This window comes from Lepidochelys kempii, chromosome 9 (assembly GCF_965140265.1).
Source record: "Lepidochelys kempii isolate rLepKem1 chromosome 9, rLepKem1.hap2, whole genome shotgun sequence".
Classification (NCBI taxonomy): Eukaryota; Metazoa; Chordata; order Testudines; family Cheloniidae; genus Lepidochelys; species Lepidochelys kempii.
The window spans coordinates 66,616,208-66,642,741 of NC_133264.1; the positions used below are offsets into that span (position 1 = coordinate 66,616,208).

At 38.2% G+C, this 26,534-nt stretch overlaps 1 protein-coding gene across 7 annotated transcripts in view; it reads right to left on the reverse strand.

Moving 5' to 3' along the window:
* DIAPH2 (diaphanous related formin 2) overlaps window positions 1-26,534 on the reverse strand; it is an 811,118-nt gene that overhangs the window by 146,742 nt on the left and 637,842 nt on the right. For all 7 annotated transcript variants that reach the window (XM_073360856.1, XM_073360855.1, XM_073360854.1 and 4 more), the window contains one exon: window positions 3,990-4,085. In XM_073360856.1, the coding sequence (XP_073216957.1) occupies window positions 3,990-4,085 (96 nt within the window). The remainder of the gene's footprint in view (window positions 1-3,989; window positions 4,086-26,534) is intronic.

Genomic DNA, 26,534 nt, shown 5'->3' on the forward strand with positions numbered 1-26,534 from the left:
GAGACTAACCCATTTATTTGAGCATGAGCTTTCGTGAGCTGCAGCTCACTTCATCGGATGCATGCCGTGGAAACTGCAGCAGACTTTATATACACACAGAGAATATGAAACAATACCTCCTCCCACCCCACTGTCCTGCTGGTAATAGCTTATCTAAAGTGATCATCAGGTTGGGCCATTTCCAGCACAAATATGAGTAAATAGTTTGTTAAACTCCTAATATAACCATGGAAAGTAGATGCCAGAAAAGAAGACTTGATTCATTCAGTTTCATTCTTTGCATTTTGCTGGACTGCTTGAAACATCAATTCCACTAACATTTTATTCTGAATCTATTCTTGAATACTTGTTCCATTGACCAATTGCTCTTGCTGTTGAGAACTATTCCCCACTACCCTCACTTCCTTCCTTTCAGGTCATTGCTCAATGTCCTATCAACTCTGAGTCTATGAGTAATTCCCTTCCTTCATTTATACTCCTTGAAGATGTCCCCGTGTACCTATCTTCATATATTCTCCTTTTTAAACTATATACATTTAGCTCCCTTTGTCTCTTTTAACATTTCTTCCAGATTTGGTTCCCTTTTTTGTATTTTCCCTATTTTTTCTACATCCTTTCTGAACCCACAATATTCCATCCACAGTGGCACTACAGCTACTTAATGATAAACAGCCGATAGACTAAAGACAAGATTGGAGTTGGTGCTAAGCAGACTAAGCAATTGCTTCGGGCCCTGAGCAGCTCAATGGGGCCCCCTACTTGCTTTTTAGTGTGTGTGTGTGTAAAATACTCCTTCTTAGGGCCCCCAATTGGCTAGCAGCACCTCTAAGATTATGTTTACTCGTGGAGTGAGCCGTAACTACACAGAAGAGTCTCTGTTAAGGGAAGTGAGCTGGGTAAATTCTGCTCTCATCTCTCTGCACCAGTGCTACATCCTTCTCTCACACCTCTCCATAATTGGGAGTCTTTATATCTCCCTAGCTTTCACTTCTCTTCTCCACTCAAATAGGGCTCCCTATCTTTTTAAAATAAATGTGTGCTGCCATTGTGTCACAAGTTACAGTCCTAGTCACATATGTGTCTCCAGGATGAAGGGTCAAACCCTTGCTTACTTCCTCAAACAAGGCAGAGGAATTGGCCTAATAGTGGGAAAGTACAGGATAGGTTGTGAATAGCAGGAGCGGGATTGATTGAAAAACAGTGGCGGAAGCAATTTTGTACAAACTTCCCCAGTTATTGGGCTAACTGAATCTCTAATCCCCCTCCTGTTCTCTCCACATGCACCCCCCTTTAGGTCTCAAGCTGTCACCTGTCTCTCAGAGTGGAATCATGCAATTCTCACACTCTCAGACTGGGCCCTGAGTTGCAGTCCCCTCCCTGTGCATCAACCATGATTTACCTCAGTAGGTCTCACATATTCTAACCCTGCAATTCTGTTCTCTCTGGGGCAGTGACACAGTAATCAAACAGCCTCCTTAAAGCAAAGTATTATTTATTTGGAACAAAAGTGTTTCAGAGAAAACAACTTCAAAACGACAACAGACTGTATGCATATTTAGCTTTTCCTTCAGGCTTACCATTTCATGGCTCTGGGATAGCCCAAATCATTAGACATGCTCCACAGAGTATCTCTCTTTGTGTTAGCCTGTCTCCCTAAACAGTTTTTGGCAAGTGACACCCCTCCTCCCTTTTCCCTTGAGAAGGGCTCTAACACTTTAGCATTCTTTTCATTTCCAAGTGCCAAGCTTTGCCAAAATAAGTCCTGCAACTTATTAGAGTGAAGACAGCATTACTGAAACTAGTCATTTCTATGATTTTATAAGCGTACTCTTCAGTGTTCTTATCTGAGAAGCCAGTGTGTCACCTTCATATACACAAGCAGTTGAATTCAGCCATCATAAGTATACAATAAACATTCCACTACCCTCAATATACAATAACTTGACCTCACTGACCAGGTCACATACCATGTTCATAAAACTATTACGTAGCAGTACTCATAACATTATTACATGTCTACTTCATATCTGACACACAGACTTTCTAAGAAAGAAAAAGAATAATGAGGCATCATAAATTTCAGCCACAGGCGAATATTTTGGAGGAAGTTCTGAGCTATTGAACAGAGGAGTTTATGCAGACCCTTAACTAAAAGTACTGTTGCGTCACTGTGCCATTAGAAAATACAGTATGCACTTATGAAAATTCGGTGTTCATTTATGTAGCCGGGTTGTAAGACAAAAGGTTCAATAAAAGGTAAAATGAATGATCCCCTGATTGTTCAACAGACTTTACGGGGAGTGGGGGTAGGACTTAATATATTAATTTTCACCACTGATGACAGAATCAATCAAGATTTCTACATCTAGTCTTATGACTATCACAGACGAAAGCAAAGCCAATGTTAGCAAAAAAGAAAAAAATCTGACAGACTACATTAAGATTGCCTACTCTGACCAAGTTTACTGCAGACATGCACCACATTGTATTTATAAGCTTTCAGATCAAGGACAACAGAAAACATACTTTGTCCTGTTTCCATTTTAAAAATAACAAATTAATTACTCAGGCATGCTCATATTATTTCTTTTAATTGGGAGAACAGAAATATTGCTCAGATGGAAGGATGATTTTGAAAATGTAGCACAGTTTGCGAATAGTGTGTGCATCGAGTATTTCACTCTTGTTCTTTTTTTTAAGATCAGGTTTATGACAAATTATAAACAATAATAAATCACTATTATATTCCTTTACTTTTACTGCTACCAGATAGAAGGTAGCACATTGTGCCTTATTAACTCAGCTGCATGGAGACTATGCTGAGTCTAAAATGACAATGAATGGTTTTGCACTGATAGTTCAGAGCAAAATTGAACAGTAGTGGTAATTCGAAGTCCTAAGCCCTACGTGGCAGTCAGGGATAGGGTGTGAAGAAAACAGTGGTAATATTCCTGGCTACCTCTCCCTTTGAGATAAAATGTATTCTTGCAGTCAGATAGCTCCAAGACTTATATATTACATATGGATGTAAAGGTAAGTCGCAAGAAGTCTGTCTACATGGCTCTAACTGCAGGATCAGAACTAATGGGGTGAGCGGGGACTCACTTTACTCTTTTATGGAGTGGTAAGATGTACTTCCCAATTTGCCACCAATACCACTTTTCCAAACCCTCCGCATGGATCTGACTCATAAGGGCTTGATTTTGCCCTGCGTAAAGAAGTCATTTTAAACAATCTGATTTATTAAAATACTATTTTTGCTATAAGACAAGTTAAAACTAGAAAATTACAAAATACAACGTATGTTGCCATACACTTTAATAAGAGATAGATTCAAAGTAACAATAATTTATATATTTTATGTGTTTGAAAGTTATGTGTGTGTGAGTATTTGCTCCACTCTTCCTTGAGTCACTTCAAAACCAATACCTGTACAGAGGACAATAATTCAAGAACATCCCTACAGAATGTTAGTAAAACAACAGAATGAAGCTGCTTTAATAATGAATTGAGTTTTACTCCCCATAAAGGTTACAGCTTCTAGCCCAATGAGCATGAACCTGAGCATGGCCCTTGAGAAAAGCTAGCGGCCATATGCATCACTCCATTAGTGTAAGAAGTTACTATGACTTTCTTAGGGCCAATTACAACAAATAATTTAATTATACTGATGGGTTTAAATGATATAAAATACACACATGCTCTTTTAAAAAAACAATGATTTTTTAAAATGTGAAATTAAACACAGTGGGAACCCTTGTTCTAGTTTTCTGCAGAGTCTACAATTATCTGAAGATAATTAGTTACCAAGTTTAAAATTGTGATCACACAGCTATAACCTGCTGAGATTTCATACCAGAAGTGAAAGACCAACTTTCAGTGAAAGCTCTTAAAAGCCTGGGCAAGACTCTTCCCCTCATCCCCATATTTGGAACACTAGATTCCCCTCCCTCCATAACCACAAATCTAGTAGAAAATGTCTTACTCACCCTGAATTCTTGGTGTTCGTTTCCTGCGATCCCGGAAGGCTGCTCCTGACTGCAGGGCCTCGAGCAGATTATCCATCACTCCTGTCTCATCACCCTCTATGAATAGGGGAAAAAGTAAAATTAATCTCAGTGCAATTAAAGTGAGATTGCATGAAAAAAAGAAAGCAAAACTGACATCAGATTTACATAAAACCTCTAAATTAAATTCATATATAGTATAACATAATGAACGCTTCATACAGACTCCTGACTAGTTTGCTTATGATGGTCTATTAAGCAATACTGATGACAACCTCACTGTTCTTTCAATTTAAAGATCTTGTCCTGTGTATTATTGATGACATGTGCAGTATGCAAATAAATAACTGCTGATCTGTGACTGCTACTTGATGGTTAAGAACCTTATAAGATATTCCTGAGCAAGAATCTAGTGACCCTATTTAATGGAATAAATGCACGTGGAGTGATTTGATAAAACACAAAAAGAAAAGGAGTACTTGTGGCACCTTAGAGACTAACCAATTTATTTGAGCATGAGCTTTCGTGAGCTACAGCTCACTTCATCAGATGTTTACCGTGGAAACTGCAGCAGACTTTATATACACACAGAAATCATGAAACAATACCTCCTCCCACCCCACTGTCCTGCTGGTAATAGCTTATCTAAAGTGATCAACAGGTGGGCCATTTCCAGCACAAATCCAGGTTTTCTCACCCTCCACCCCCCCACACAAATTCACTCTCCTGCTGGTGCTAGCCCATCCAAAGTGACAACTCTTTACATAATCAAGTCGGGCTATTTCCTGCATAGATCAAGGTTTTCTCACATCCCCCCCACCCCCATACACACACAAACTCACTCTCCTGCTGGTAATAGCTCATCTAAACTGACCATTCTCCAGGTTTAAATCCAAGTTAAACCTGGAGAATGGTCAGTTTAGATGAGCTATTACCAGCAGGAGAGTGAGTTTGTGTGTGTATGGGGGTGGGGGGGATGTGAGAAAACCTTGATCTATGCAGGAAATAGCCCGACTTGATTATGTAAAGAGTTGTCACTTTGGATGGGCTAGCACCAGCAGGAGAGTGAATTTGTGTGGGGGGGTGGAGGGTGAGAAAACCTGGATTTGTGCTGGAAATGGCCCACCTGTTGATCACTTTAGATAAGCTATTACCAGCAGGACAGTGGGGTGGGAGGAGGTATTGTTTCATGATTTCTGTGTGTATATAAAGTCTGCTGCAGTTTCCACGGTAAACATCTGATGAAGTGAGCTGTAGCTCACGAAAGCTCATGCTCAAATAAATTGGTTAGTCTCTAAGGTGCCACAAGTACTCCTTTTCTTTTTGCGAATACAGACTAACACGGCTGTTCCTCTGAAACTTGATAAAACACAGTGACTTGAGGTTAAGTACCAATTGTGTTAATATTGCAAACATTTAAAACAGTCTGCTTCTATCTCAGAGATCTATAAAATAAACACACTTCTTACCATTTATTTATTTATTCATTCTATTTATACTGTATCCCCACTAATTTCACAGGGGTTCTCCTTGGTCTTTCAAGCAGGTAGCTTTGAGAAGGAATAAAAAAAAACGCCTTCATTGCTAGACATATATCTGAACTCAGTACACAGAATGCCATTTCTTTCTTGCTCCCATTTGTTCGTATTCAGGGAGGCAAGCCATTAGGCCTTAAATTGCCTGGTTCCCTGGAGCATTATGGGAGATTGGCTAAAAATGATTAATTTTTTTTATGTTATTCATCTGAGTGTTTAACTTTCTTCATGTTTCAATTTGTTCTGTTATTAAGGGCTCATGGTGGCATGTAATAAATGCAAGAAATACAGGTCAAGGATTGCCATAAGTTGTAACTGCATCAATGAACCATGTCTCTTGTTCTGTTCATGTGAATATGTTAAGATCTAAATCTCAAAAGCTGACTAGACTGAGTGAACAGGTAGAGTAATGCGATGTTGAATTTTTATTAGCATCTCTGGGACTTTTTGTTGTCAACTGAATATTAAGTACCTCACTGGACTGTAGGAAGACAATTAGTTTACATGAAAGATTTGTGTCTTTGTAAATATTTCTAGTCTGTGAATCATGTAGAAACGATAGGATGCTGAAAGACACATTCAGAAGATACATTATCTCTGTCTCTCCCACCCCTCATTAGTTTTATAGCATTCTTCCGTTGCTTATGGTTCTTCAATTTGGTTCACTACTACATATAGATTAATTGGGCCACATTCAGACCCCATGTAAGAATATGCCAATCCCATAACAGTCCTTTGTTCATATTTGTAGACAACAAACATTAGTGCAAGTTAAATGGTATACTGAAATTGTAAATCAAAGTGAGAGAAAACATTTAGCATTCAGTAGGTGTGGAAAACTTGTAAGTTATGTGGGGCGGGAGGCAGAAGGCAACATAGCCAGAAAAGCAACAACAGAAGCCTCTAAAAGAGCAGGCCAGATTCTGATCTTGTTTTATCCTTGTGAATCTTTAACCCTTGATGTCAATGGAACTACTCCTTGTGCCACTTAGATCAGAAGTGTGTGTGTGGAGGGGAAGCGGTTGTTTTTGCTTACATGATTTTGTTAGTAGTTTTTCCTGCATTGAATTTATGTTCAAAAGATAAAGATTTAAGAGAAATTAAAATGAGAATGAACTATTACAGCAAACATTTAGCCTCACATGCTTATCAAAGCATGGAACCAAAAATATACAGTACAAGTTTCAAACACAGACTGAATATGGTCACTTCATATGTAAATTTAGCTGTTCTATTATAGACCTTATGTTGAAAAATTAATAAACACAGTGGTTACCAATATGCATTTTAGAAAAAAATCTACTGTGTTTCCAACTAAAAAATAAATAAATAAAGAAGTACAGAAACAATCTACTAACTCCTTTAACACCTCACATACCTTTATACAAACTTCCACTACTTTACAGTGGATGTCACTGTCCTACCTTTAGTTACCGTGGCAGCTAAAACAACAAATTTTTATGGAATATCAAAGTAAACAACTGTGTAACACTAGACATTGACTACAGAGGCTGTGTCTTTCAGAATTTTGTCAATCAGATTTTAGTTTTGGGTTGGGTTCAGATCTTAATTAAATTTTATCTGAACCAGAAGTTCTCAAGTGACTAACAGGGAATTGAATAGGAAGCTCCACTTCAGGTTGATCTTCATCTAAAAGTGATGAGTATGGTTAGAATGGAATTTCAGACTCCCTAGCAGCTTTTGCTTATGTACCAGGTAAAAAAAATAAAAAGATCTTTGGTAATACATTTAATTTGTTCTACACCACCTGCAAAGGCACAGAAACTTGTAAAACGAAAATCTCAAGTTTAATGAAGTTGAGAAACCACTATCTAGCGCAGGTATTTTATATGAAACAAAAATAATTATTTCATTTCTTTCTTCCCAAATGGCAAGAACATTAATGGGGTGAGAGTTGGACCTGGCCTCAAGGAATGAGGCAGCAGCTTCTCAGTTCACCCTTTCTTTCTTGGTGGAGTCCTGGAACCAGAAGGGAAGGGGGTATTAGAGAACGTGTGTGAAACTTCTCTCCCTGCAACATCATGCTGGGAAGAGCTAGAATCTGAGGGGTCCCTGTTTTCTGGCCCTCTTGACCCCTTGATTACTTGCTGTGAGGATCCTGATTGGCCCTGGGCAATGAAGATAGAAAGCAGGTCTATACTGCCCTGCAATTGCCTAATTGTTGCAGGGAGTGTAAGGAGTTGGTATAATTAGAGCAGGGAAATGGTTCACACCTGAAAGCCACATTTTGTCTGTTCCCCTAACAGCCGAATGATTGCTTTGTGGATCCAATACTGGAAAACTGAACTGGATAGGACTTGCACCTGCTGGGTAGCTTAGGAGTGATCTGTCCCATTCTGATGCTAATTGGTTATTTAAAGCTAATAAAGTTGCAGCCTTATTTAAACCACATGTCGCTGTCCTGTGTCTTATTCCACAAGTGTTAAGGACAAAATCACTTTGCAAATGTCATTGTTTACAGACATGCTGAACTAGCACAGAGGTTGGTCTGCTAAGTTTAGATATACACCACAAGTTCTAGAGTAGCAGCCGTGTTAGTCTGTATCCGCAAAAAGAACAGGAGTACTTGTGGCACCTTAGAGACTAAAGCTTGGGGCTGTTCAGAACAGGAGTTTTGATTCACGCCCACCTCTACTCTTAGCAGATTTTACATTCAGGTTTTTTTTTAAGCCACACTTTAATAAAAATGATGTATTTCAAAACTTGGCTGCAGTTATTTTTAAGTGTAACCCAACTTCAAGAATACAAATAAAAGGTTTACTGCAGAAGACCTATACGGCATTCGATTATTTTATCATTACAGCCCCATTACAAAAAAGGGCGTGCATGTAGTGTAACGTTAGCGCAAACATATGTAGTATTATGGTAAATAATACACAAAACTACAATAACTAGGTCATCTGTAGTCTGTGTAATCTCATTTGGGGTCAAAATGACTTTGTATAGTCAGACATGAGACTGAAGGGGAAATTAAAGACACAGATCTTCTTGCACAAGGAAGTACTTCAGTGTTGCTATGCCCAAACCAAGACAACTCAAAGCATGTCCACTTGGTCAGTAATAATTTCTAATATTTTAATCACATATTTGTTTTTAGCAAAAATAATCAATTTTGGTAATGAGCAGGTGTTGTATGTCTACGCTTACATGGAGTGCAGGTGAACTGAATAAATATTTTGTATTTTGAAGAAATTAATTATGTCTTATAATTCAAACAGCACATGCCCTCGAACAGAAGTGACACTGAATTTCAAAATCAATAAAACCCTCCAGCGGGCAGATGCTGTCCACCAACTGAAGCTGCCAGTAAATGTAATATACAGTATTAGTAACTAGCATTTAATTATACTCAAACAATACAAGAACTCCACATTATAATCCAATAGCTCCCTGCTTGTTACGTTATCAATAGGTCATAACTTTTTTAATGCCTTTGAACCACATAGATCCAGCACATCACCACTCACAAATCTGCTCCAATGGATACATTCAGTTAGTTTCTCTAGGCTGCTCAAATTTGTGTCATCTGACTGGCAGAGCAAGCTGAGTGGTCACATCAGTATTGCAGTAGGAGTTGATTATTCAGTAAATAATATGCAATTCAAAGTTCTCAAATGCACGGCTTTACATACTATTTTGACAAAGACAGGTTAAGTAGGCAGTATTATATAGGTACACAATTAAGTCATGATGACTCATCATTTAACCAATATATGAAACATGGTATCAATTATTACAATGAAATAAATTCTGAATTCTCAAAGTATTGCGTGGTATTGGCAGAGGGCAGAGTGGATTACCTGGAGCTTTCAGAAACTCAGCTCACATGGTCCAACAGCCAAGCCACCTGAGCTGTTGAATCACTACTTAATGATTTACTTGCCAAATGAAGAATATTGCAGCCTTAAAATCAGTGGAGTTAGAAATCGCACTACCAGACAAGTACAGTTTCTCTGAAAAAGAAGTCTGTGGAAAAGATTATGACAGCCATTCAGAGAGAGGTGAATAGAGCTCTCTGCTATCATGAAGGAAGAAAGTGTTTTGGAATGAATCTTTGCTGATTTGCTCCTATCCAGTAAAAGAAAAAAGAAAAGAAAAGAAAAGATATAGTTTTGAACCTGGAATAAATGATTAGATTCATCTGGACAGTGTAAATTATGGAATCGCGAGAGTAACCCTTAGAGCCCATATATCTTCATGAAAATTCAGTTTTACTTTTAACAAATACCTACAGGTCCTGATTCAGGAAGTCAAGTTACTTAAGTACATGACTAACTTTAAGCACAGGAGTTTTCCCATTGTTCTCAACATGTTGAAAGCAAGGCACATGTGTAAATAGCTTCCTATATCAGGTCCATTAAAACTTGTACAAAATTCCGCTGTGTATTACAGAAACAAATACATATACAGAAAGTAGAACTGCAAAGCAACTAAGCCACAATTTGAGAGGAACCAGACATTGGAGCGAAGATTTTGTGGGAGCAGACAACCTATGACCAGAATGAAAAAAAAAGAATGAGGTTGGACAGGAGTGTGAAGGAGCACAGAGACAGCAGGAATAAGAGAAATCCATCCAGTTGACTCAACCATTAGGACTGATACCAAAACCAGTTATTAAACAGTCCATCACAAAACTGGGAAAAATCTGTTGTGAATAGAGGCTATGCTCAAGAAACCTCAACCTGCAGTTTTCACCTGAGACGCTAGTTTTGCTTGATAAGAATTATTTCAGAGGTAAGAATTCACCAAAAATGTTCCAGGAAGTTTGTGATTGGTATGCACCAAAAGGATGAATTGGGCTGGGAGAAAAAACCCAATGAGTTACCAAACCAATTGTTTTCCTCAACTTACATTGTTGCATACATTATAGAGAGCAAACAGTCTATTTCTGTCATTCTTGAACACATAATGGAAAAGGAGGCTTAAGTTTTCCATTGAATAAACTTTTTAAATACGTTCTTCTACAAATGTGAACATATAACAGTTATATACTTTCTTACATAGGGAACATAGCTGCTTGTTCATTATACTTATCAAACCAAATATCCTTTAAGAAACTATCTGATGGTGCGTGTGAAGGGATGATCTTACATTTTCTTCATATAACAACTCGATCTGAAACATTACAATGAATCCATTAAACTGTTGTCCAACTAACTAGCAACCTACAGCTAATATAATATGGTATGTCAGAGAGTGAAGCAGATAAGATGGAAACTAAACTAAACGGAAGCATGTCTTTCTGGAAGCGTTTAAATATATAGAGAAATCATTACCATCCTAATGCCAGATTATCTGTCCTCAAACTTAGACTCTTGTTCCTTATATTTTGCTCCTCACCAATGGTAGCTGGAAATCAAAGGACAACATTTAATCCTGGTTTTATTTTTTTACTGTTTAAATTAAAAAAATAATGTTTATTTAATTTTGCTTTTATCGTGATTGTATCAACAGTGAAGAGATTGCTCTTGCATATCACTACTTAAATCTTTCTTTTTTAAATGTAAAAATCAAGAGAAATACAAATGAAAGGCTAACTGTTTAAAACACTTTTATATAAATGTTTTGTTACTGCTAAGGGATCTCTCTCTCGGTATGTATAACTACCAATCTACTGTTTCAATATTTTAAATATCTTCCTAATGTGGCATTTTCCAGTTCACAGCTATGCAACATAGCAGGTGTAAAGATGCAAAACATTCTGTTCCACCACATGTGTGATAGTCGTTTCTAGGTTATCATAATTTGGATAAGAACAGTGCAAGAAATTAATGTAGATCAGAAGTTGTGATCATCAAGCACACCAGGTTTCTAAACTTACATGAATAACCATATGAATCTGACATTTAAGCCAGCTCAGAGAGAGAGCAAAGGGATTAAAGTATCTTCTTTTTTTATAACAATTTATTGGAAGAGGTGGCACTTGCATTATATTGTGGATATATCTGAAGTATCTGTAGAAGCTAGGATTCTACAACTTAGAAAGCAATATATTTTAGCATAGTCCACATACTGCTAAATTAACCTAGATGAATGTGTTGTAAAGGTAGAAATCACAAGCCTGATGAAATTGAGGATGATAAAGAATATGTTTATTTAGCACTTTTTCCACAGAGCAACTACAATCCTTCACACATTTGTGAATCCACTCTCTCTCTTTTCAATGGAAAACTATCTTACCAAATATTGATTTCTAGTTCTCATCAAAAAGTGAGGAAACATGGAAATGAAGAATAAATGTTTTCTTGATTTTGTTCTCAATGTGGGACTAGGTGTTCCTTAGCTAAGATTTAGTGGCCACAGTGTTCTTTTATCTCTTCCCTGACAAATTTCATATGCTAAACCTTAGATAAGCCCACCGACATTTAACAGAAAGGTATTTGCTTTCCCATTTATAAATCATATCATCAGGATGCGGATTACAGTTGACAAATCAATACAAGAAAAACTTTTTCTTCATTTAGTATAGCCAGAGTAGCAGTGACCACTACAGTTGAGACGGAAAAACAGTTTTCATTACAACCCTTGTTTTCTGTTGTTCCTAAACTCATTTTTGAGTGTGAAATGTGCTTTTTGTTTGCCATGGAAGCAAATCTCTATTCCAGTCATTCACTGAAATCTAATTATGTCCTAAATCTTTCCTACGTTTTTCTCTTCACCAGTATGCCTTATACCCTTCCTTTCAAGAATTATTGTAGTATAATTTGTCTGTCTTTGACTAAGTTCCTTAGGGCAAGCAAGGAAAATGTCTCAACGTGTTTGCATAGCATCTAAAGATTTACAGCATTACACAAAATAAGAATAAAAAACAAAAGCAAGGCCTGAACAGCTTACAGTCATTTAAGATCCCAAGGAAGTTCTCCAGGAGCTAGAGGTCATACTTCCACATCCTGGGCAAATTCCACTTTGGATAATTACATTCTGTCCATCTTCATTGCTCATGGAGTTTTAAACTGCTATACTTTCCCTCTGCACTTCTTGTCCTATATTACACTGCTGTGGGCTGCTAATAGCTGCCACATTCCAAAACTGGCTGCATTTTAAAAGTGAAAGGGTTAAAGAGTTTCACAGCTTTTACTAGTTTGTGTAATCATAGTCATTGTATATACAGACCACTCACTAGTAGAAAGTGCTTAGTATAATAAACTAATATAAATAATTACTATATAATTAAATATTTGGTCACAACATAGTGTATGATGGTCAGTTTTTTTTCTTGGAAGTTTTATATTTTTGTTCTCTTGATAGCACTGGTTTTCAATTTTTGTTTCTAAATTCATTTTGTGTACAGAGTAAAAATGCCCTTGAGAACCAGTTTTCCTCAGCAATTTCTACCAGAGTAAAATTCTGTGAATATTATCAACTTCTAATTAAAAGAAGAACAGGTTAGGGAAGTGTGAACGATAAGAGAATCAATATCTCACGTCAGTCTACAAAACAACACAAGGCCTTCCATACATAACATTTCAACTCATTGTTTGTGATAACTTTACATAAGCCTGAGATCAGGTTAATAAAATGACAAAGCTATGCTTAGTTGTACTGGCAAGCTATAAAAAAGATTTCTAGAATTACATATTTTCCATTTTCAGAAAATATCACACTAGTCAAGGTCTATTTTAGCAGGAATGTATTCAACTAAAATGCATCAGCATTGTCCCAGGTGCCTTATTCTGAATGGATTTATGGCCTTTGCAAGGTTGATTTTCATGAAACTTAGAAAAATAAGCATGAATGTGGAATGCTCAGTAACAAATAGACACACACCTCTAACATGGGGGCCACAAAACTGCCAAACTGACAGAAAATGAGGCAATACGAGAGGTATTGTACCCAAAGTAATATACATTTTACAGTAATATACAAGTTCAATTACTTTCTTAATGTTATGATCGGAAGTCAAGTAACTGAAGCAACTTTAAAGTTTTGCGATTGGCACCTATGTATAAGCATCATATAATCCAAGGTCTTGAATCCTTCTAGCATTAATGGAGTCATCTTCCTTTAAAGGTTACTTTCTTCTTTAAGAACTTATCTTGTTTTTTTTTAGGAAAAGAAAGGTTTTTATCATTCACACTGGGATCTCATGTTTCTTTTTTGCACATGACTTCTTTAACATATTTTACGTGTTTACATGCGAGTTCCACGAGGTCCCTCTTACAATTTTTCAAGGTACTGACAGAGTACACTATCGTGTTCCATGCATGAGCCTTTTAATGTGGCATCCTTCTTTGAGACTACAGCACCACAGAACAAGACTGTTCAAGTGATCTTCACCAATTATTTTGTCTTCTGGGCTGTGGGATTGATTTTTTTCTAATATTGATTTCTGCCAATTCAGAGTGCTGGCTAGCTCTTTCCTTCTTCACTCAGGACGAGCACACAGAGGCAGCAGCAGTTTTAAAACAATCAAATGTGGCAGCCTGAATGAACAGACTATGTTATGCCAGTTTCCTCACTATAAAATTAAACCCTGATTTCCCAAACACAGACTGTCTGAAATTCAGGTTATTCTAAATTTAATTGTCCTCTATTGTCAAGACTCAAACAGAGCTTGAAATCTATTTATCTGAACAGTAGATTTTGCTAAAGTTGCTAATGCCACTGAGATCTCTGTAAAATGGGGGGTTGTTGGGGTGGGAGGATGTCTACCATCACTATGAAACCATCAACCATTTTGTCTCTTTACAGTGATTAACATTATGTAAAATTGTGACAGCTACCTAATCTTAACCACACAATAATGATTGTATCTGTACCTATGGTTTTTACTTGTATAGGTATTTTCTGAATTATGAATACTGGAGGATGTGCATAAATGGAGAACTTTCCAAGTTATGATTTCTCCTGGGGGAAAAACCTTTTGCAGGCCCAAAGCTGTCAAGGTCACAGAATTATCTGGATTCTAAAAACTCATAGCTTTTTTACCGACAGACCAGATACAGACTCCCTGTGAGAGATAGTAGGAAACAGTGACCCAGGTCAAAGCTTATCTGCTAGGAGACTAGCCACTGAAACTTTATAGCCTATCAGTGTCTTACATCCCCAAAGGTGTTAGCAACTGATGTGTGTAGCCTGGGGCAGCATTACATTGCACCAAAACTACTGTTCCACTTTTATGCTGCTGCTGCTAATACATCTTCATTGTAGTTATCCAGGCCAGTCTAAGGATTCATTTACAATGTATTGTGGGAAAAAACTTGTCTGTCCTTCCTGGGCTCTTGGGACTTACTGATATCACACTGCGACTTTACCAAAGACTGGTGTCAGTTTCTGGACAGCTGGCAGCACGGGAGAAGGATTTCTCTGTTCAAATGCTCTTGAAGTGCCACACAAACAGAGTAGGCTAATATGGGATGAAAGCACACTGCAGCATGTGTAATTATGGGATGAGACTGGAAGACTACCAGCGCCCAGGCTTGATTAATTTGCATTGTCACTTCAAAATCGGTAGGTTGCCAGCCCAGGCAGAAGCAAAATCCAAGCTCCTGAGTTAGATTCTTTCTGTTCGTCAGGAAGGGATGTTGAGGACAACATCCATGTTAACACTGAAATGAAGAAATACTCAGAAATGCTAAAACTATGCTGTTCAAACAGACTATCTGTTGGCTTATCTATAGTTGGCTGTCTTCCATCTAGAACAAATGATGAGCAGATTTTCCAACAGTGTAGGAAAATACTTAAAACAGATGTCTGAGATCCCATTTTTAAGACTGGCCAGAGATTATGGGGAGACAGACACACATACGCTGCAGCTCAGGGTCGGCCTACTATGAGATCTAAACAGTCTAAGTCAGACAGGAGGCACACACTGCTAAATATAACTTGGCTTTCATCACACACTTGATTCCCAGTAAGAGAAACACTGAATCCAGAATTCATGGTTCAACTTTAATTTCCAGCATGGCGGCATGATACACTAATGTATCACTAGGATGGATATTATGAACAATTAATATTTACAAAAATTTCACTAGAAACATGTTGCTCATATTGTTCTCTGTAAAACCAAGCATAAGTTAATAAGGAATAGTATTTTTCCCAGTAATTTCCTCATTTCTCATATCATCATTTAGCTATCAATAGATAGGATACACAGTTCAACTTACAGCACATAGCTGAATTTTGATTATACAGTGTAGAAGGAAATAGGTGGGAAATAAGGTAAAAAGCATATTAGAGTATGGACTCATAGCATTAAAAATGAAATCTAACTCACTAATGTATTTCTTTCCTCTATATGTATATATCAAACTTATAACACATGCGTTTGTATTCTATAACCCAGTAACTGAGGAATGTCTGATTGAGCTATGTAGGATTGAATGAATATACAAGAAACTGAGAGAGTGAAGTGCAGAAACAGAAAGTGAAGAACAAAAGGCTTCCCACATTCAGACTACTTATTATAAAGGAATATCAAATTGAATTTTTCAATGAAAACTATGCATTCAAAACCCAAAGTTACATCTTCATATACTATTTTAATAAGAAGAAACTTGTTCACTTGCTCCAAGGCCTTTTCTCTTGTGGACTGAGCCCTAATACTACTCATAAAGGTTCTTACTTCTTCGCAAAAATGCAGATAGCTCACCAATCAAAAAGGTTCTCTTTTTATTGATATGAGGCCAAGGCAAACATCTAGTTTTGCAGCTAAAAATATACTAGCAGAATGTCCTTTTAACATTTATAGCACAAGATGAAATAGAATTCCTTCCCAAATATTTGATTTGTGACATTACCTCACTGAAAATATAAAACTAAAACTTTACACCTTGGGAAGTAAGCATCGAATGTGTCTGCAGTTTGCTTTATCCAGAATTATATACAAGGAGGATTTATTGCTAAAGCTTGCGACTTACTCAGTCTCATTTCTGATGTCACTTCCACTTAAATTCTATTCTCCAAGTGACGTATTTAAGCTTATAACTTGAAATGACCCTAAAGACAGAACGGCCTAATAATTAGAATTAGTGACTCCTAAGAATACTGGAAGCTTTCAGAAAGGATTTAAAGATGGTAGCTCCCTAAATTGAGCCCAACATTCTTTTGGAAGACCCACTAGAGTGAAAATACTCAAAGACTAATGTATAAATTTTAATTCTCCTCCCACCCCCACCTTAATTAGGGTGCGTTCCTCGGACGAGAAAAAGAAACTAAAGAAAAAATGGCAAAGCTTCAGGTTATTTTCCATGGAAATGAGAGCTGGAAATCCTTTTCTTTACTGCAGTGAGTCTTTGATAAGTGCACTAGAAGGTGAAGTCTGTTTCCTTTTCCAACTTAAATTTACTATAGTGATAATTAGTTCAAAGAATCTGCTCTGACACAATTGCTTTTCCTTTTCAATTGTTTTTAAATAATCATAATAAACAGAAGCTGAGATAAAAAGAAAAGGAGGACTTGTGGCACCTTAGAGACTAACCAATTTATTAGAGCATAAGCTTTCGTGAGCTACAGCTGAGATATCCACCTTTCAAAATAGATTTAAACTAATGCACATGACCTCAGACTAGCAAGAATAAGCAAAATCTCTCTCCTTCTGCATTTCAAAAAGGACCAGTTGGTGAAAAAATAAATACATAAAAATAAAAAATAAAATGTTTGAAGGGTTTCTGACCAAAAAAGGGCTACAGGGAAAACACTAACATAAAGGCAGCATTTCCCCAACCCCAGATAAACAAATAACTTTATAAAAATACATACACTTTGGTGAAATGTAAAATTATAAACCCCACTGTAAAAAAGAAAAGGAGTACTTGTGGCACCTTAGAGACTAACAAATTTATTTGTGCATGAGCTTTTGTGAGCTACAGCTCACTTCATCTGATGCATTTTCTTTGTGCAAATACAGACCAACACGGCTGCTACTCTGAAACCCCACTGTGAGACTGCAGTGTGCAAACTGGTGAGCCTGCACTCTGATCACTCAGGTGTTAATTAGTTCCCCTTGAGAAAGCTGATCGGGGTAATTAGGCAGTCAGGCTGGCCCACTGTATGATTTACGGAGTCAAGTACCTCATCAGTGCAAGGTGGATAAAGAGGCAGGAAGGAAGTGCCAAGGATGAGGGCGGGGGGCACGGACGAGGGCTAGTTGAGCTCAGCTGGTCCCTCTATTTCCCTCATGTCCTGGGCAGAGGGTCAAAAGTGCTGTTGGCACTATCAATAGACAGTTGCACAGGGCTTGTTGGTGGACCTGGTGCAGGGAACTTAAAAGAATATAGTGAAGGCACCAACACTGGAGTCCGTACAGTTTCTGCGGGGAGAAGGTGGGAGAGGAGCCACCCTCTGTCACAAACACATTTTGCTCTAAACTTAAAAGTTTGGGAAACAAACTACACAGACACAAAGGGAAAAACAGCGAAGTCTTTTTGTCAAAAATAGCTGCATTCCAAAACAAATGTGTGTGTGTGTGTGTATACGTACATACTGTCACTGCACAACATGTATTAATCTCGCTAGTCCGATGAATTTGTATTATATGCTCTTATATAGGGCATGTTATTTATTCAGGCACACAAAATTGGATTGCAATGGCACCTGGGTTCCTAACTCCTTTACGCTCTATTGAAAATCACAGCTTCAATAGACTGAAAGAATCTGAATTTGCTATTATAGTCCCAGTGACAGAATTTGAGTAGGAGCTTTCTTCTTAAAGTTCTTCTTAAAGTTTCTGTTGGGCGCCTTTGATTTCCACTTGACAGCTTCATACAGGAGTTGGCATCTGGAGGATATTCCCCAACTATGTCCAGATCATCCTTCTGATTCTAGTGGAAACAAGCTGCTGGTTGGTAATATCTCAGATCTTGTCATTGGTGATAAAGTCTTTCCAACCAATGCTCAGAATCTTTTATAGGCACTTAGTTTTCCTACTTTTTGGTAGATCTCCAGCTCTCATTAACAGACATTATGTTTGCATTTAAAATGCTCAGTTTCATTCTGTATAGTGCTGTATATCTGATTTCCATACATTGCTGAGTTTGGTAAATGCTGTGGATGTCTTTCCTTATCCTTGATGCCACTTTCTTCTTGAGATCTCAGTTAGCCATTATGGTGCTGCCCAGCTAAGTGAAATGTGGTTTGTTCTTGATATTTTTATCTTGTCATATGAAGTTACTGTTTGATGTCTGGGTTGAAAGAATATTTGTTTTAGCATAACTAAATTGAGCCTTGTTTGGTCTACTATTATTGTCTGTTGTCTGGTTGTTCACCCTTACAGAGCATTTAGCATCTTCAGTATGTGACCTGAGAGATGCTGACAGATTTAGCTGGGATTCTGTAGGACTGAAGAACATTCCTCAATGTATGTCTGTACAAGCTGTCAAATACTTTTTGAAAAATCAATGAAATTGATGATGAGGGGACCTTGACAATCTATACATACACTTCTATGATGCTACCTAACGTGAATACTAGATCTACGGAGGATCTCTTGGGTCTGAATTCAACATATTCTTCTCTAAGCTTTGCATCCATTGCCTCTTTCATCGCAGGAGTTCTCAAACTGGGGGTTGGGACCCCTCAGGGGGTTGTGAGGTTATTACATGGGAAGTCGCAAGCTGTCAGTCTCCACCCCAAACCCTGCTTTGCCTTCAGCATTTATAATGGTGTTAAATATTTAAAAATGTGTTTTTAATTTATAACGGGGGGGGGGGTCTCACTCAGAGGCTTGCTACGAGAAAGGGGTCACCAGTACAAAAGTTTGAGAACCACTGCTATATAGTATCACACTGCAGAAGACTCCCTACAACAGAGAGTAGTGCAACTCCTCTCCGGTTTTCAGAGTAGAAGCTGTGTTAATCTGTATCCGCAAAAAAACCAAACCAAAACCCAGTGCCACAAGTACTTTTCTCCAGGTGTTAGTCAGTAAGATCACCCTTCTGGGGTATTCTGACAATGAATGCATGTTTCCACTGGCCAGGAAGGGTCTCGTTTCCCAAAACTTAATTGAACAGTTGTCAGTTTAATTGGTTTCAAGTGCGTTTAGCATTTCTGTTGCAGTTTGATCATTGCCTGCCATTCTGTTATGTTTCAGCTTCTTAACTTTAGCCTCTACTGGGTTAATGTTAATGTCAAGTTGATCAGGTTCGCTTTTCATCAAAATCTGGTGAAGTGGGTCTGGGATTGTTGAGTACTTTGAAATGCTCTGACCATTTTTCTGTTCTACCTCAATTGTGAGCATTTTTCCATCTTTGGTTTTTACTGGTCCATTTCCTGTCTTGATATTTCCACACAGGGTTTTAGTCACTTGATAAATGACTCTGTGGTTTCCCATTACAGCACAAGCTTCAGCAGCTAGGTCTTCAACATCTCTACTTTTATCTTTCCTTGCTTTGCTTTGCTTTCCGTGGCTTTGTTTGCTTTCTTGTACTCCTTTTTTTCCCCTTTTCTCCCCAATATTTCCTTGGTTTTAGCATTCAGGAGTTTTCCGTTCAGTATTTTTCTGTTCTCACTGAGACCTCATATCCTTTCCTTTTCCAGCTTATCCTTTTCTTGCTCTATGTTGATGTCCAACTGTGACTGCTATTGCCTGAATCACATTGTCTCTGAGCCCTGCCTGTTTTTCTTCAGCTCCAGTCTCTCTCTCTTCCTCTGCCCCTAGCGGTACCTCAAATCTTTTCCTCAAGGTGGAATTTCTTGGGGTACTCTTTTGATTTCAGTTGCGTACTGTTAATTTTCTTTACCACTTTCTGCTTAAAAGTGATCTCTCTCAATTCTTTTGCAATAGAAAGACACTTGTAGGAGAGTTAAACACCTAGAGTTATTGAATGGAAATAGAATGAGGTGTTAACACCCAGAATGTAATGTGTCACCACTGCACACTATAAAATGCTGACAAACAACTATCAAATGGGTGGTGCAATAATAATCTGCTGTTGAACACTGAGACTTCTCTGTACTCATTCAAATATAGGCCAGGAACCTATACATTCCATGTCGGCTTATGAAATCTATTAATTGGATATTCTTTGTTTGGGCTGAGTGCTCTCAGTTGATACTATGAATCTGTCAGCAACAACTATTGACTTGAATGTAAATACACTTGACTGAGAACACAACTAATTTAATTGCTATATTGATGAATAGCAGCTGTTCATTTGACACTTCGGTAAAAAAAATTACAATATTGAAATATTAAACTAAAACAAGTTTCTAATTAATGATTAGGCAGCACAAGGGTGCTATTACGGCACTTCCTTTAGTACAGAGCTATTTAGATTGTTTTCAGCCTTTATCTCATATCTTAGAATGGTCTTCTGCAAGATAAAGTTAAATAAAAATAATCAGCTGGCACTCTCTGCCTCAATTTCCCTTCCTGAGATTGGTCTCCATGGCTTTCCAAACACCAGACTGTGCTGGAGATGTGGCTTAGTTCTACAGCCAAATCACAAATAAAATTTAACTCCTTCCAGCATAGCAAAAGTCCAACGAAAAATTGCCCCCAGTACAAAAACGTTTTTCTCCCTTTTGGGGACTTCTCTTCAACCTGCTCTCTGGGTCCTATTCCAGCCCCTTTCTGGGTTACCTTTGAGTGTCTCTAAGGCTCAGAGATAGAACACTCAGCTCCTAGACCGATTCCTCTGAGATATTTACTGTTCTCTGTTCCTTACATCCTTCCCTGCTCTGCGCCCCCAAAATTGGTTCCTCTAGATTACCTTGTCCAGCATACCCTGACTCACTGCCTCCAGCCCAGACCAGCCTGTCACCCCGACGGATCTCCCTCAGCCCTTTTTTAAGGCCCGGATGTCCATTAAGCTATCACATGACCCACTTTAGTCCTGTCCCCTCAGCCTGGGAAGCAGCTAATTTATTATGGCACAAGCCTGACTGGTCTCATCTCTCCTTAAATGGACAAGTCACACTGTGACAGGCAGCAGGCATGTACTGTACACAGAACACAAATTTGTAGCTACCAGTGATATTAACTCATCCACCTTGTCTCTCTAGTTTTACTGCCTTAAACTTTAGGAATGATCACATGTTGCTTCTTCTTCAATTTAAAAAGATGAGGCATCACATACTCAATCTTAAACACAGTGTTAGTTTATAGATATTCTTTGGTTTTTTAATCACTTTCCTCGCACAACAGGTTACACATCTCACCAATGACTTGCAATTTGAAGCTGCATATTTAATTACTGTAATCTGATCCTGACAAAGCTCTACTTAAATCAATGAAAGAAAGGTTCAATTCATTTAATTAGATGTCTGCATATGAGGGGGAAAAAAAAGATAGGCAGACTTCTGATATTAAACAAGGGTTCTTTGTTATACCTAGTGGAGTTACTCTCCTGAAGAAAAGTGCTGTATGCATTGTCTAATCATCAGTTTGCTCTTAAATTGAATGTAATGTCTAAATGTTTTTAATAATAATGTGCAATGTATAGGAGTGCCGTATTAGGCTAATATCTAAAAGAACCTTCCAACCCTTAGTAACTCAGCATGTTTCAGTGGAAACAATATTAAAAACTAAGGTGTATTACGGTATTAGCTGATGGAGAATGAAAGTTAATTGATTCAAATCACTTCTAATTAAGCTATTTTTGAAAAGTTTCAGTAGTATATTTCTTCAGAGCTGTTTAACACCATGGTACAGTAGATAAAAAACTTATCAACATGATTAATTTGTCTCTGTCTCGACATACTGTGGTAGAAAGCCCCTTGGGAGAAAAAAATCTCAACAGACGTGTGAAACTATATGCTGCAGCTACAAAAACAACATTCCACTGATGCAAAATTCAACAAGCAACCCATTCTTCCTCCCACCCTTCAGTTGCATACAGATAAAGCTTCGGTTTTATGACAGTTCTATATTTAAAGTGCAAATCTCCTTCCTGTTCTTTGACTACTGGCTAAACCATCAGTAAAGAGGCTGCTAGCTGACCAACTAAATTATTTATTTCAGAAATTTTTATTACTATTTATCTAACACCCATCAAGTATGGTATGTATAAGCATCATTTTACTGAACAATTACACTGAAAAGTATGGCCACCTCTGGGATGCAGCACAGCTGTCATATTCAAGAACACCACTACTGCATAACAGTTTGGATAAGAATAGTTTGTCCAAATGACATGACAGGATGTGGGAATTATATAGGCAATTATCTTGGAACTTGGTCAGTTCAGCCAACAATTTGGTACGTTGTAAGTTGTAATTTGGTAAGTTCTTCTTTTTGAAGAAGTGCCATGGTTTTTTCATAGTAAGTGCTGATAACTCTTTTACAAAACATTTTTATACCCTACCATTTTATTTTCTCCAGGAAATATTTTTCTAAAATGTAAATACAATGAGTTTATTGATCCCAAGATGATCCTCATTGGCTGTCTTTATTGTCACCTTTTTATAACTTGAGCTTCTTACCCTTTGGCTCAGTTATAGCTGTTCTGTATCCCCCAAGTGCATTTACCACCCAATAATCTCATCACATATTTACTCCAGCCTTTATGATTTGGTATCTCCTCTTCCCCAGAACCCTCCAAGCACATTTTTCAAGCTCTTCAAGCTCTTGAGAAATTATAAATGATTAGTTGTATTAAAGTTTTGGGAAATGCTCAAATGATCCCAAGTTTTGATTGATAGATTATTGCTATCTGAACCTAACTTGCCAGTTAACAAATTCACACTCTTTTTTAAGGATTGCTACACGTTTTATGATGTGTGTGGTGGAACAAAACCACCAATCACAACATATGATGAAAAGAGGTAGGGTTAGATGAAGGTTTCTAACCATCGGAGGAGTGCTTTCTAATAGTAGTGGGGACAAACAAGCGAACTAATTTTAAAACGAAGCCTGATAAATTTAAGTACACGATTATATTATGGTTTCTGTGACTGTAGGGAACTAGACTTGATGTCACGGAGGTCTCTTCCAGTCCTTGACCCTAGGTTCCTAATACAAATAGGTGGCTGAGCGAAGCGAAATGTAATACCCAACTTGATATAACTTCTTTGTTTGTCAGTAATGTGGTAACTTTTGAACATCATCTTCAATAAACTCCAAAACTTCAAGGAATGTTCTAGGCATGAGTAGGCACAAGCCTACTGATTTTGGTGCAAGTCACAACACCAGAAAAGCCCAATTTACAAGAAAATCAGAGCTGCCAGAAGCAATAGCGTAACTTCCTGTATGGGAACTTTGACTGTAGCCTGGACTCTAACAGAAATATGAGAGCCTTACAAGGACAGTTTCTACAAAGGAAGCTGGGATCCAAGGGAAAGAAAGATGAGTAGAGTAGGGGACCTGGAGCAGAAGGGGGCAACACTAGGTGGCAAGCTCCAGGGACACCAAAGGATGTGCTCCCGAGTGGCAGTGGGGGAAGCAGAGACCCAGTGAAGACTAAGGGCTAATGATGGCAGTGTGGGTAAGCAGGGACCCAGAGGGGAAGTGGACTTGGAGATGGTAGGGAATGGAGACCCAGAAAGGGGTAAAGCAGGGATCCACAAGGAAATGACAGGGTGGGGAGTGGCTGTGGTAAGGAAAGCGGGGAACCAGAAGGGGGAACTGGTGGGTGGACATGGAAGCAGGAACCTAGAAAGAGAGGACTGGAGATGGAGAGGAGAAAGCAGACTCTGGCAGCAGAAGGGAAGGGAGAAGTGGGGATGGGGAGAAGCAGGGATTCAGAGATGTGGAGGTGGAGAATGGGTGGGGACAACAGGGATCCAGAAAGGGTGAATGCAGACAGGGAAAGGGAATGTGGGGCAACAAAGAGACCCTGCCACAGGTGGGAAAGGAGAGCAAATAGAGGTCCTAGCATGGGAATGACAATGTGGGACCCAGATATGTGGGAGGAGAGAATGGGGGCCACACAGATCCCCTGACATGGCGAGAAGGTAACCATGTGTGGACACACAGAGCCCCTGGCATGAGGGAGGAGGGGTGTGTGGAGTTGCACGAGTCCCTGAAATAGAAGGGCATGGAAGGGTGGCACAGTGGGAACTTGAGGGAGGAATAAATGCAAGGAACCCCCTGGCAGGTGCACAATCCACTTGACTTACAGAAGCTATGAAGCTGAATCCCCCAATAAACAAATATATGCAAATAAATACAAAATAAAAAAATCATGATATAATGAAGTATGCTCCAGTGGAAGGAGCAGGGGGTCTGGAAATCATGGCTCCTTGTTTCTACTATTGTTTCTTTCCCTGATTCCCTTTGAGCTAATTTAACCACACAGTACCTTAGTATGATTACTTCCTGGGGGTTTATGAAGCTTTGTAAAGTGTTGGATTATTATTATTGTCAATATCCTCAGATGAAAGATCCAGTATTACAACTTGCACTGATGTAGAACCTTTCATCCAATGATCTCATGGCACTTTACAAAAACAGATAAGTATTATTCATATTTTATAGATAGGGAACTGAGGCATAAGGATACTGAATTACTTAGAGTCACACAGCTAACCATTAATACAGTAGGCAACTGAATCCAGGTTTCATTACTCCAGGTATCCTGTTCTAACCACTAGCCAACACTATCAGTTAGCACAAAGCGGTGTTATATGAATGCTGATGCAGTAGTATGGGTCAAAAGCAATATCCTTCTAACACCAATTTTAGGGTCGTTTTTTTCCCCAGTCTGCATGCTTATCTTGAAGGACACAGAATAAGTACATAAAAATTAAGACACTGCTGTGACATTAGGGACTAGTTGTGAAAGTGACCTTCTGCACTGGACCCTTACATCATCAATGCCCGTGAAACAGTTCTGTGAAATTCAGCTATTATTACGAACGCAGGTCTGAACATTAATAGAATAGATACATTTTTAATAGGTGACTTATGATTCAATATTGGGATGTCCATATGTTTTTAGAATTAGAACACCTAGACATCCCAGATAGCCATCAACCACTACCAAAGAACTCCATTTACATTATCTTCATCTGTGTTAGGGGAAAACATTAATATACCTTCATAAAACAGACACACAAAGGAGTACTTGCATAAGTTTACTGGTGGAAATATAATTTTGATACTTGATTCTGGGAGGGACTAATTGATACATTATTCAAATCACCCTGCCTTTGTCCTCATGTGAAAAAATTTGAATTGTCTTAATATGGATATATTTTAATATTTTAGGGGTAACTACTACTCTGGCTGGAGCAGCAAGGGATTAGCACTGATGTTATCCAGTATATGCTTTGCTTGACTGTTGGAGTGGGGCGAAAAGGGCTCCCTATAATCTTTTGTCCTACCAGCTGCAGGAAGCAGGATTTATTATTACTGTTTATATTTATATAATGTCTAAAATATGCTAGTCATTTTACAATATGTAAAAAAAAAAATTAAAAAATTCCTTGATTCAGCCCTTAAAATGCAGGTAGGCAGTAAGATTACTTTAGACATGTAAACTAAGAGGCTGGAAAACTGAAGGCACTTGTTTGTTCCACACTGAAAGGTTTCAGGAGAGCATTAGAATTTTATATTCAAAAATAGTTAGAGAATGAGTGAAAAAACAGTGTTAGGTTAAAATATCCCTGGGTGAAAAGAGTCACCTTGTCAAAATGACAGCTTGAGAGGACGTATGCACCTTTCCACTATGACTTCTGTGTCATATTGGCTTAGAAAAAATTGCAAGCCATTTTCATAAGCAGCAATGACCCTGCAAAGCTGAACGTAACAAGGAAAAAAACTCATTTGGTAAACTAAGACATACTTATTGAATGAGAATGTTCTGGATTCTAATTGTCTTTTTCACTAGAGGTATAACATGTGGAATGGTATAACATGTGGAATGGATATTATGGCATACAATGGTTTTATTATAGAAGAGAACACATACTTCAGCAATGAAGACAGGTAGATAGGGTTATTTTCATCATCAGGCCCTGGTTAAGATTTGAACACGGCCACTGAAGGTAGTTACTGGCAGTTCAGTATTATATATGGTGGTTTCAGCACATTTTACACTGGATAGCCAACCACACACTGGTATTTTCCACACAGACCAAGGACCAAATT